Raw genomic sequence first — 13849 nt, forward strand, 5'->3', positions numbered from 1 at the left:
TATATGCCACCATATAAAATTGGAGGTATACTTTTTATTATAATCTTATAGAATGTCATTTACCATGGAGACATTCTGATGGCTTTTCCCATGAGGGCATCAAACAGTAAATGTGGGCTTTGAAGGCCACAGGGCCTGCTTTTGAAAACATACTTACCTTGAGGGTACCCAAGCCTACCTAAGGCCATGTGCCAGTGAGTGTGCCATGTACCTTTAGTTATGAACACTACCATTTGAAACTTTCATGATTTCCAAGTCACATACAAGAGTACATTCTTTCTGTTCTTTTCAATAATTAAAAAACATGAATGTGGGGAGCTGACAGAAGGCAGCTATCATCCTTGCAGCCATCTTGAGCCGTATACCCTGACAAGAGACTTGATTACAATAGCCTACAACAGCTGAGCACACTCTGATAACATCTTGTTTTAGATACCCAGGATTTTCCCTTGGGTGTGTGAGACTTAAAGGTGTGTGACTTAAGGGCGTGACTTAGAGATCTGATTTAGAGACAAGACCTAAGGGCATGACTTAAAGGCGTGACTTAAAGGCGTGGCTTAGAAGTGAGACATATTAAGGTGGGAGGCAGATAGAAGAAATTATGAGGTAGAAGACACTTGGACTAGAGAACTCGGAAGAAGAATTATTAAGTATTAGACACTTGGATTAGGTAGTAGGCACTTGAGACTCGACACAGGCAATATTATTAGGCACTTAGTACTCGGAGAAAGAACTTGGAACTGGGAAAGAGACTAGCAACTGGAACTAGGATTAGGACCAGAGACTTGGTGCTAGGAACTAGGGACTTGGAGAGAAGAAGAGAGACTGAAGAATAAACGGGATTGAATCACACTCTGTTTGGTCTCCATTCTTTGCATCTGTCCTCACTCACTCTCTTGCTGAACCCCAACCTGAAGACTGGAGCAGCTTGGGGCAGTGCAGGCTCTAACAGTTTAACCCCCAAGGCTTTTGGCAGTGCGGATTCCAACATTGATAGGGCGGTCCCTGACATTTTGTCCCCCAACCGTGGGGCAACTCAGGCCGCAACACATGAAGACATTTCCCAGGCCATGAACTTAATATATACAGGCACTGGTCTGATTGGGTCAGGAGGCTGCTGGTTTGTTCACTTCTACTCTGGTATAGCCAGTGACCCTCTGAGTGGCTGGAGGAGATTGTAACATTGTGTCCTGATGCTTATGTCCAGATGCACAGACTCACCAAAAGAAACTACAAGATTGGGCAATGCTGAGATTCATTGTAGCAAACTGGCTTGAAGCAAAAATCTACAGACAGACACAAGGGGAGAGGGCAGAGTCCCATGGGAACCAGTGGGAGCTGGTCATGCAGGCATTCTTACCTCAAGATTAGCAGAAGTCTAGACAGTCTAAGAGGAAAGAGGTAGTAGACAGAAGTCACATCCATTGTCTAAGCAGCTCTATTAATCACCCACATCAGAGATGCCACTTCTCAGAATTTCGAGTTTTCAAACACCAGGCAAGAGCCAGCACTGAAGCAGACCTCCCTAACAACAGTAGCCCAGAGCCTGCTTTCTGTTCTTTGTCTGGGCTTACCAGTGGCCTGTAGACCAGCAATCTAAAGGTTCAAATTCCAGCAGCTGTGGACTAACACGACCTTTTCAGGTGGAGCTCACACTCCTACAAGTCTTCTGATTTTCCCTAGCATTGTGTGTGTAAGGTGTGTGTGCACACACATCTGTGTACTTACATACATGTTGTGCATGTGTTATCTGTGTGCTGTCATGTATATGTAGTGTGTGTGTGTGTGTGTGTGTGTGTGTGTGTGTGTCTGTATGTGTATCTATATCTGTGTGTGTATGACGTGGGTGCACATATGTATGTTCATATACTATGATGAAGAAAGTCTAAGCATATAGAGACTCCAGGCAGAGGCTCTGGCCTGTGTACCTCCACGTATTCACTAGTTTCTGCTGTAGACTTTCTGAGCTCCTGAGGAGCTGGTTTCTGGCACAGAAATGGTCCTCAGGCTGGCCCATGATGACTGATTTACTTCCTGCAGTGTAAATGATAACTATGCATCCGTTGCTCCTTTGTCCAAATGTTCCCCACCTGGCTTCAGGCCACTGGCTGTCAGACCACCTGTGCCCAAAGCTCTGCCGATCCTCAGCTGTCTCTCCTCTGTCCTTCCTGTCATACTTACAGAAGCACTGTCCACCCCCTGGCTGTCTCTCAGAGTCACGTCGTGAGCCATACCCATCAGCCTTCTGTCATCATCTGTGAACCATCACCTCCCTGAACCCTCTTTCCATCTCTGGGGTCCCCAACATACTTTTTACTATTCCTCCATTGAATCGATGTAATTAGAGGTTAGAAATATGCTCTGGGCCTTGAAGGAATTGCTGAGACTTTAGGATATTGGTTGGTTTTCGTTTTGAAGCAGCTAAGCTGGCCACTTTCTCAATATATTTTAGGATCTTCTGTTTATGAAATTCTGTGGCTACAGGCTGCCTCTGCCCCCTCTCCTATCCCCTTTCCCTATTATTATTTCAGTTCTTAGTCCCCCTTTGGCCCTACAGGTATAGACTTATCCTCTGTTGGCTCCTGAGTATTTCCAGAAAAGCAGGATCATGACCTCAGCTTCTACTGTCTCAGCCTCCCTAGTCACATGTGTTAACACAGATCGAGAGCTTACACTGATATCAAATGATGCTTCAGAAGAGACTGTGTGTGTGTGTGTGTGTGTGTGTGTGTGTGTGTGTGTGTGTCCAGGGCAGCAGGGACAGGAAATACCCAAGCATGTGTTCAACACTGCCCCCTTTCCATGTAATTCTCACTCAAATTTCAATATTTAAAATTGCAGTAAACTTAGAAAAATTATTTTATTAAGATATGGACACTGCTGTCTTTCAGTAGTGAGGAGACCACAACCTGGAGAGATGGCTTCAGTCCTTTGTCCCTCATTGTTTCCTTCCAGAACCTTTAATGGCTACACTCCTGCTCTAACACAAATTAGTGAATAAGAACCCGGAGTTAGTGTTAATGCATGTTATTTTGCATAGGTCTCCAGTGGTCCAGGTTGTTTCCTGTTGGTTAGTGCTATATTCAAAACATCTGCAAATAAAATATATCATGCTCTGCTTTGAATGCTTTGGGCCTGGGTCAACCTCTTGAAACTCAAACAGTAGTAGAGCAGGCAAAGACTTCTCATCCAATAGAAGGACTCTGGCTGTTACTTAAAGGTTTGATTCTTGATTGCTTGAATACTGCTGTCCAGTGCCCAGTGCCTCTCATGTACTGGGATACTGTGTATAGACCAGGTCTTCTCTAGAATCCACAGGCAGTTAGGGAACAGACCCCACCTCATCAGCTGTCATGCCACTTGTGGGGAAGTGACAGCTGCTGTAAAGTGGGTAGACCAGCTGGAGAGTATTGTCACAACTGTGGGATGGCTTTCCAGACAGCAAGATTTAAACAGGGCCCCCAAAAGAGCCAAAGGAATGGAAACTGGACCTGTTTGAGCAAAATACCAAATCAAGTCGTATGTATTTATGGGGACACTCGTGACCTAACAGATCACACAAGCACATCTGGGGAAAGCCCCCACTGTGTCTGTTAGCCCCACTCTCAAGATCCCTGTAGTCCTTGTCATTTCATTGTCTCCAATAATTCCAGTGGGAAGGCATCAAGATTCTCCACAAAAGTGCATTTCCATTTCTATTGTACATAAGGAAATGATGGGTTGTTTTCATTTGTTGTTGGTCTTGTTTTTTCAAAGGGTCCATCTTGCTGGGACGATGTCTTAATTCCAAACCGGATGAGTGGTGAGTGCCAGTCTCCAGACTGCCCTGGAACCAGAGCTGTAAGTGTCTGACTAAATTAATTATTTATGAATTCAGAATGCAACCTCCTTCTCAGTGCCTACTACATTTGAATAGAGGCTAAGAGCATCAACTGACTTTCCCCCATTCAGTCATAGATCCTAGCAGAAGTGGAGTTATATCCATATGTGTTAACCACATTCACCAAAACTCTCCCCATGTTTGTACCCCCAGTCTCACTTCCCTAGGAACAGTTGTTCTGGTGATATAGAAAGGCAACTGAGAGAAGGTAGGAGTGGGAGAGCTGGTCTTTTTCAGGGACAAGCACACCAATTAGTTGTTCAGCCCTGAAAACATACATACAAGTGCTATCATAAGGATGAGCATGTGATATTAGGAATATATATCCTATATTCTATGTATTATGTATTATATATTATATATACATTACGAATATCTATACACATAGGTATATGAATACAATAACAATTAGTGGAAAAGAGGCCATTGATTTGAAGGAGAGTGGGGGGAGCAGTATATGGGAGGGTTTTAAGGAAGGAATCAGAAGGGGAAAATGTTGTTGTTATAATCTCAAAAAGCAAATGAAACCATTTTTCTTCTACTCTCAAACATAACAATCAACAGAGATTTCTGTGACCTGAAAAAGTGTGGGAGGTGTGGGGAGATGGATCACTTGATAAAGTGCTCACTACAAAGGGAAGGAGGCCTGGATTCACTCTACTTAATTACGGCTACCTCGTAATAGGCCAGGCACAATGGCAGGTGTCTGAGTTCAACCCCAGCACATGTGTATAAGGCCAGGCACCATGGCACATGTCTGTAAAGCAGCATCGTAGAGGCAAATGCAGGCAGACAGTCTAGTGGAACCAGTGGTCTTCAGGTTTAATGAAACCATATTTTGCAAACTGGGAGTAATTTAAGGGTGATGTGCAGATTACTCTCTGGATTCCACATGGATACATTCTCCTGTACTTATTCTCATCCGTGCCCAAATACATGAACACACACACACACACACACACCACTCAGGGTAAGAGCTCAGTTCCTAACACTGCCCTCAACTCAGATGCCATTTTCAAGCCCCCCATTTCTCCTGAGAATCTGACCGACTAGAAAACTGAGGTACCTGAAGCCGCTCTCTCTGGGTTTGACTGTTCAAGAAAGCCTGTCCTTACCTAGTTGCTATAAAGAACACTGCAAAGGAAGCAAATGGAGAAATGCATGGAGTAAGAGAGGAGGAATGGAGGCAGAACTCCCTTCACTCCCTAACCGCACCTTCTAGGGCTGTACAGAAACTATCTTCTCTAAGGGCCATCCTTTGTGGGTTTTGGAGTCTCCTCCTACACACACACACACACACAGAGAGAGAGAGAGAGAGAGAGAGAGAGAGAGAGAGAGAGAGAGAGAGAGAGAGAGAGAGAGAGAGAGAGACAGAGACAGAGACAGAGACAGAGACAGAGAGAGACAGAGAGGTGGGACATGGTTGCTTAAACCATTGGTTATCAACTTAATCTCAGTCCCTCTGCCCCCACCTGAAGCTGGAAGGACCTGAAGCCTGAAAGTCCCTGTACTAATATCCTGCTTCACTCTTTCTGCGGAAAGGCCCTGTCTTGAAGCTTCCCAGATACACCAGCCTCAAGCCAGCTTATTAACAAGCAAATGATGCTTAGCAGCTGGAAGGCCCCAGGGATCATGGGATCTACCTGCTAGGAAACGGGGTGCAGACTCAAATGTGTGTTTCAAGAGTAACTGTGGGAATGTGCCCATTTAAAAGCCCTACAGTGACGTTCACAGGTGTTAAGGAAAAGCCAACAAAGTTGCAGTTCTGAGCCTAGAAAAGAGAAAGGAGACATGCACCCAGCACCTGTAGTTCATGTTTGTATTCCACACCCGTCAAATATTCCTCTTAAGGTTCATCTCTTTCTCACCTTGCTGTTTTCTGACATCGTGGGACGTTAGAAGACTTAACATGGCTGACAGGCTTAAAAGACAACTTCAGAGAGAAGCACCTCCTCCATGTGAAGCCTGTGCTTGTCAACAGGGGACAATTACACAGAACAGAGAATGGCACTTCAGTCACAGAACCTGTCAGCTTCACACAGAGGAGCAGCTTCTCTCTAAAGATGTCTTTTCAACGAGGGTTATTGTTGTTGTTTATCATTTATCTTATTTATCATTTGTATATTGTATACTTTTAACCTCAAAAATCCTTAGGCCAGTCCTGCCCTTCCCATGCATTCTGGGAGCTGTAAACATGGACAAGGCACCAACACAAATGTCAGTGTTAGTTCACAAACCATCCCAGCCAACTGGCAGTTCATATCTTCTCTAACGAGCAAAATCTGTCAACAGTAACAGCTTCAGCGTTTGAACTGCATCGTTAGACTGGCCTCCTCTTGCTAGTCTGCCAGGTGATCGCAAGGACACAGAGAGAGAAGGGAGCGGCAGGCAGACAAGCATTCTCCATCACACAGGGACTGAGGACCACAGACAGACTCTGTATGAATGCAAACCCCAGAGAAAGAAGTTTTAAGGAAAATAATGACTTACATGTCAATCACAGATGTCAAATCACAATGCATCCTTGTGAGTTTCCCACTGGCATGAAATTAAAGTGTATTGTTTTGCAGACAGAATTCTTAAGTATAATTTATGCATGTGCATGAATATGTGTAATTATGTTATTTATACATATAGATATGATTATATATAATTGTGACACTTATAGTACACACCCACTGTGTATGTGTTTATATATACTATATATACATATATAATATGTATATATATAGTGTATATATATATATATATATATATATACACATAGATATAAATTTGTAAATATGATCAATATGAGGAAGGAATAATAAACAGGTAAATGGAAGGATGGTTGGTATATAAATATATGTGTAAAAATGTTTATTTCTGTTGCATATCTTGGATGCCATATATTTCAAACTCAAAAGAGCAGAGTTCTTAATCTATTATCAGTTAGTATTTATACATGCACATATAGTCTAATTAGCTAACTAGACCAGTTTCAACTAGACAGATTTATCCTTAGTCCTTGAGACAGCAAACACAGGTGCTGGGAGCCAGCTCAGTTGGTAAAATGCTCAGGCCGTCAGCAGAAGGGCCTGAGCTTGATCCCAGAATGTACATGTTTTAAAAGCCAGGTGTGCCAGCACACACTTGTAATGCCTGTGCTGGCAAGGGAAAGAAAAGAAGGGGCTCTCTGGACAGCTAGTAGCTTTCATGATGAGTTCTAGATTGAGTTTAAAAACCATGTCGTGAAGCACAGCATCTAATGAAGGACACTGGAAGTTGTCACAGCATCTAATGAAGGACACTGGAAGTTGTCACAGCATCTAATGAAGGACACTGGAAGTTGTCCTCTCAATCCACGTGCACACACACACAGACAACATCACACAAAAACACCTCCTTCACCCTAACTTGCTTTAGACAGAGCACTCAGAAGCTTGTTCAGGTGCATAGTTGTAGCTTTTATTTTATGAAGGAGCATGGCATTCATTTTGAAACGCATCTTATTCTTTCCTAAATAGTTATCTCACAGGGCATGTCCTTGAGACTAAAGCAGACATAATCAATTAGAAGTTTCCACACTAGAAAAATTAATTCAACGTTGGATGTGGCAGAAGACTTCCAATTTGCTATCCAAACTCCCTTTTACATTTTACGTACTCGATAGCTTTAAGACCTTTAAGATGGTGACCATATTGTGTCTGTCTATTTTGTGTGTTGAAGAACATGTGTTTATCTCACTTGCACACACACAGGCTAAGGAAAACCCAGAGGTCCTGATATCAAGGCATTATGTGGACATTCTAAGCCCCCAAGGACAGGAAGCCGTCCTAGCATTTTCCTACCAAGCCCCCTGGCCTCAGTGGTATGTCTGCATAAATGAACAGGTCTTAGGCATCTGGGAGGATGCCTCTCCCCTCATGGCTTTCATCTGGATTTCAGGGTAAGGAAAGGACATTCCTTCAGGTGAAATGAATCATCTCTCAAAACAACAAATGACCAAGGTCATTATTGATATACATACATGTATTTAACAACAACTGATAAAAAAAGAAGCTATGAATTTGACAGAAAGCAAGGGGGTAGATTTGGGGAAAGGGAAGGGGACATGATTCAATTAGAATCTCAAAAATAAAAATAGAATTTAAAAGATTCTTTGAATGAAGTTAAATTCACTCGGTAACCAATAACATACATCCATTTTATATTTATATAAAGTAAGAGTGACTTGAAGTCGTGTGTAACATTACGTAGCTTTGTTTTGACCATGTGATTTTAATAGGAGGTAAATTGTTTCAGATCACATATTATTGTCTTATCAAAAAGTTAAGAAGCTTTAAAAGTACTTATGAGATTTATTTCACCTGACATTTGATACTTACAACTATCCCCTGACTATAATCAATAATTGCTAAACTTTGTATGAGAACTAGAGAGCTTTTACCTCTCCACCGCTGGGCTCAACATGTCACCTGGAGTGCTGTCTTGAGGAAAACTTAATATTCCTAGTCACTGTCTCTGACGTCATCCTCGTGGGAAACACTAACCCAAAATGCAGATTAAGTAAGAGTTTTCTACCACTGAACAATTTTGATTTATAAGCCACTTGTATATTTCCTTTCCAAATGTGTCTTCATGATACTTTGGTTGGGTCGCATTGGCATCCTCTAAGGAATCTGAAGCTCATTATTTCTCTCAGACTTCATTAGAACCTTAAGCGAGAAGACAGGGAATGTATCTTGTGACGGCTGTACATTCTTACTTTCCTAGTATCTAAGTCTAATGGAAAGTTAGGTATTTGTTTTGGTTGTTGGGGAAAGGGGCAGGTTTCCCAGCGGTCCCTGAGTTTGCCGCAAATGGCCAAATGAATTTGTGCAACACACGAGCTGTGGCTTCTCTGTTCTTGTGTTACTCACAGTTATCTGTACTGTTAAGGGACCCCATGGACACAAACATATGCTCACACAACATCACCCTGAGCATCTTCCCCGGACCTCAGCACTGTCAGAGGGCAGCAGGTCACCTAGATGCAGAGGCTGGCAAATGAAGTTGGGAGTAAATGAGCAATGGACTCGCACGCTCCCTTTCCGTTCTGCCCTCTGGTTCCACAGAAGACAAATGTTCATTCTGCCCTTACCCTGTTCTCCACACTCATATTTTCTCAATTCTAAATAAAATTGAATTGTGAAAGCTTTGAAGTCAAACTCAGATTATGATTGAACGGTGTCTGAGCCTGACAAAATTCTCTCTGTTGTCTGACATGCTATTTGGGTGACAAACTAGAAACCTCCTACGGCATTTTTCAAAAACCAATCAAGTATTCAGACCCAAGGACAGCTTATTTCTAAACCAAGTTTTGAGTACTTGATAAGAAAAAGTTTCCTGTTCTTTTCTGAGTTGTTGAGCTACTTTTATCATGATGGAACTGAATAAAATTTAGCAAAATAGAATAATCTTCAAATATTTGTTGACATGAAGATGTATTAATCTAAAAATACTGTTTTGGTATAATTTTATTTTCTGAGAATCTCATTCATACATATGATGTATTTGATCCTTTTTACTCCCCCCCCCACTTGTCCCATTTAACACAGAAGTATAGTTTTTAAAGATGCAAGAGAAACAGGTTTTTGTTTGTTTGTTTGTTTTCTTTTGTTTTGAACCTATGTTTTTGTGAGGGTCTGAGGCTTCAGCGTCACACGATTCAGCTTTTCTTTCTCTGTTACATAACCCACTTTTTTCATCTGAGCTATTTTATAACATTATGGTACAGTAAATCAACAAACATCTTCTCTATGGAATCGTAAAGATTCTTAGCATGAGAAGAATTCATATTTAGCAGATCAAGCAGCAGGACTGCATTCCTGTAGCTGAGTGCCTCCATGTGCAGGCTCAGTCCGCCATTGCAGGGACAGTGCTCGCTGATTATGCCCTATCTAAGCAATGTAAGGATCAATCCCATGGTGTTAAAGCATTAAAAACAACTCTTCTTTGTTCATTCGAGGAAGCGCCTGATCCATGTGAATCCCAAGTTGTCTTTATTCTTGTGGTCTCAGTCAGGTACTTTACAACCTACTATGGATACACTAGAAATAACATGCTATATTATTACAATAATGCTTGTCTTGGTTACAGTTTCTATTGTGATAAAGCAGCCAGGACCAAACATAACCTGGGAAGAAAAGAGGTTTTTTTTATGTCATCTTAACACAACCAGATAACATTCCATTGGTGAGGGAAGTCATGCAGGAACTAAAGCAGAGGCCATGGAGGGGTGCCGTGACAGGCTCACTTCTTCAGCTTGCTCAGCTAATTTTCTTAGATACCTCAAGAACACCTGCCCAAGGATGGCACCACCCACACTGGGCTGCTCCCCCACATCAATCATCAATCCAGAAAACGACCCAGACTTGCATGCATACGATCCTAGTTTGTGGGGGCATTTTCTAGATTACGATTCCTTCCCCTCAGATGACCCTACCTTGTGTCAAGTTGACATAAAACTAGCCAGCACAGTGTGGAAACATCTGCATTTTATTCTTTTAGTTGTTCACTAATTCTCGAAGCTTCAAATTTTTCCCATTAAAGATTCCCAAACTAAACATGTCAGGGGGTAATGTAATTACAGTTTGATCGTATCTTAGACAAAAACCTCAGACAACAAAGAATCAAAAAAAAAAAAAAAAAAAAAAAAAAGGAATTCATCATGATTAATCAGTGAAAGGCAGGCCTCTGAATCAGTGGGTTTTAGATCTAGGAAGATGTGTTTATCTAGCAGAAGAGACGACCGAAGTATGATAAAGTTTTCAAAATCATTGTAATTGAAATTCTGAGAGCTGGAGACAAGCCAATCACATGTCACTGTAATCAGCGCTGAATACCTCAGATGGTACAGCAGATTAGACTCAAATGAAAATATCAGGGATTTGGGAATGGGAGGTCATTCAAAGAGCACCCCAGCACAGATACACAGGAGGCTGATTCAGTGGGAAGAGGAGAAGGAAGAGGTGAGAATTATGGGGCAGGAGAGAGAGGTCTGCTGCAGGGCTGGGACCAGCTTCTCGATCCTCCAAGCGGGTGATTGATGTCTGGAGGAGGCCCATACTTCATCACACCTTGATGGTGGTCATTAAGGAACCCCCATCTCTCTTACGTGGATCAAACTAGCTCTCAGAAAGTTATCAGGGGGACATAACTACATTTACTTTTAAAGATATATACTGATGATTTATACTTAAGAACAGTTTTCTAAACTGAAGACTTCAAATGTGAAGTGTGATTATATGGCTCACCAGTCCGAATAGATTTCATGTGTTTGTGACCCACATGTGGGCAACATATTGACTTGTAATGGTTCTTGAGAGTCTACACAGCCTCTGAGCTCCCTGGAGTAGGTAATGGCCATGTTCCCTGTCACTTATAGTTTTGGGAAAGACACCCCAAAGTGATGAAGATAAAAGATTGAAACAAGAAACAGTGTAATTAATAAACTCTGTGTCTTTCCATGGAAAGAAACATGGTTAAGGCCCATTGCATGTTTGATTGCGGCAGTTACCACGCCCTTTCTCGGAGCCAAGACTCTGATCACAGAGGAGCGTGTTTACAGAAAGGGCAGCTGTCCAGACAAGACTGAGAGGGCAGGGCTAAGTGTCTCACCGTGTCAGGCAGGGGATGCAAATTATAATTTCACACACTGCTGTCCCAGCTGAGAGAAATCTGGTGCCCTCCAGACATGGAGACGAATGATCATCGGGCAGACCTATGTGTCGGTGAGGCTGAGTGTGAGGGACTTCTCCAACAGGACAGAGCAGAGACCAGCGCAGCAATGTAGCCTAAGTGCCAGGGAGGCACAGAATAGTACTTCTGGCATTCCAAGAAGAGAAATCCCTTTAACAGGCCATCCACTCACTTCCTAGGGGAGGCAGAACCGGGGAAGGAATAAGGCATTTTCAGTGTGATGGTAGGCCAGGATAGAGCATGCATCAGGTTCAAGGGCTGAGCCTAATAAAGGGATGGAAAGGTCAAGTTCATTCCACGCACAGATTTCAATTGCCTGCTGTTGTCTGATGGAAAACCAATACTCGGCGTTCTGCTGCAGTGCTGCACAGTGCTGATGACCTGGGGTTTGTCAAGAAGATGAAAAGCACAGGATGTTCAGAGAGTGAGACATAGGGTACCTGGTGAAATGCACCCTAGAAGGGAGAGAACTCAGCCAATCCTGTGTTATGCTGATCCTGCAGGACTGGCCAGCCAGAGATCAGGGGTGGTAGTCCGGTCAGTAAGTAGGGGTCTGGCTAAAGCTGCAAAGGGACATGGCTATCCTGGGTATGACTGGGAAATAAGCAGAGTGCAATTCTTCCTTGCCTGTCTCTGTGTCCCCTGCTGTTTAGTTTGGGGGGCTTTTCTCTAGAGGATCTTTATGTCAGGGAATCTCAGTTGAAGTTTGGGTAACATGAAAGGCAGGTCAAACAGGCTGGAATGGAACTCAAGGAACCATGAGAACAAAGGAAAATTTGAAGACAATAAAAATAAATTTTTGTTTATTTGTTTTTCGTTTTCTGTTTCCCCACCTTGAATCCCTGGAGCACTGTGAATCAAGGTAAATGAGCACTGGGGTCTGCCTTCCTTAAAGCCAGAAGCATAACAAACAAATGAGATTTGGGTCTAGAGCTGATTATAAGTGCCACACTTTTCTTGTATTGATTGGGTCATTAAAAGCAGCCATATGGTTGTTTTCTGCATTCACTGTTCACGTTTCTCCAGTATGCTCCTCAGCGGGAGTCTGTTTAGTGGTTGATTGAAAATCTATCTTTATCTACAACTCTCTGTTATCTGCAATGGCCAGAAGTGGCTAGTCCAGTGAGAAGGACTCCCCTCAGCCTTCCCCCTGCAACTGGCTATTGTGTCTCTCAATGGAGAGCACATGGTCCTTTCCTCTTGTCACCAGAGGCCATAAGGAGCCTGGAGACAATAGGACTGTTTCATTGGGGTAGTGTTGAGATACTTGTTCAGTCCATCAGACCTCAGAGATGGCTGAGCTGACAAACTGCTAACAACTGAGTGCTGGCCAGCTGGAGCAGCTAGCGGAGCCTCTTCTCCACTGTGTCCTGGCCCTCTGAGCCCTGTTCGTTTCTGGCTCTCTGCTTTGGGAACACAGATTGTATAGAATTTTTGGAAGTTCAATGAACAGTTGTTAAGCCCCAGACTCCTATTAATCCTTAGGGTTTTTGTTTTTTTTTTAAGTGAAAGTTCTTTAAAGATTGTCAATCTGTCTTTATCTGAAGGTTTCCCCAACTTAGTGAGAAGAATCTGTGTTTCCCTGGATCCCAACACTGTCCTTTTGCTAAGGTTAGCGTTTGCTTCTCTCTTACCTGCCACCTTATAAGAGTGAACCATTTCTCTGATTCTACCATGTCACTAAAACTCACACAGAAGCTCATAAAAATTCCAAAAGTCATTAAGTGACTCTATAGTGTGCAGTTAGGGCTCATATCACTTAGCACAGTCTCCCTCTGTACAAACCTTTTCTGGGATCCAATGTCCTGTTTACAACGATTATAAATTAATACAAGGCAAGTATTCAAATTTAGACATTTTCTTGTTAAAACAATGGAAATGTTTTAAATGGCCTGCCTCCTAAGAAGAGCTATTGTTCAGCCATGCACCTTGGGGGATGGAATGGTTTATTTGCATAAAAGCAGAGAGGAATGCCTTGTGAAGTTAAGTATTTGTAAGTGATTATGCAAAGGACACCCCTCCCTAAGAGCAGAGCTTTAAAAGCTCTCTGCACTGGAGAATCATGGCTTCCTCCTGGGGCTGTAGATCTGGCTGCTCAGCCATACTGTGGGGTCCAAATGAACACTGTGGTTCAAGACAGCAGGGTACAGAAAACTTAGCCAGACTGAGAGAAAGCTTAACTTAAATACTGAGATGTCACAGTGAGTACAGGTTAGGACGTGATTGGCTATCATAAGTTACCAAGCA

The 13849-nt window shown here is 42.7% G+C and overlaps 1 protein-coding gene across 5 annotated transcripts in view; it reads left to right on the plus strand.

Annotated features, from left to right (window-relative positions):
* The window catches only part of Prkn (parkin RBR E3 ubiquitin protein ligase), a 1141511-nt gene that overhangs the window by 528875 nt on the left and 598787 nt on the right, over nt 1-13849 (plus strand). For all 5 annotated transcript variants that reach the window (XM_076926642.1, XM_076926645.1, XM_076926643.1 and 2 more), the window contains one exon: nt 3757-3840. In XM_076926642.1, the coding sequence (XP_076782757.1) occupies nt 3757-3840 (84 nt within the window). The remainder of the gene's footprint in view (nt 1-3756; nt 3841-13849) is intronic.

The sequence above is a fragment of the Arvicanthis niloticus genome, chromosome 28 (genome assembly GCF_011762505.2).
Source record: "Arvicanthis niloticus isolate mArvNil1 chromosome 28, mArvNil1.pat.X, whole genome shotgun sequence".
Taxonomy (NCBI): Eukaryota; Metazoa; Chordata; class Mammalia; order Rodentia; family Muridae; genus Arvicanthis; species Arvicanthis niloticus.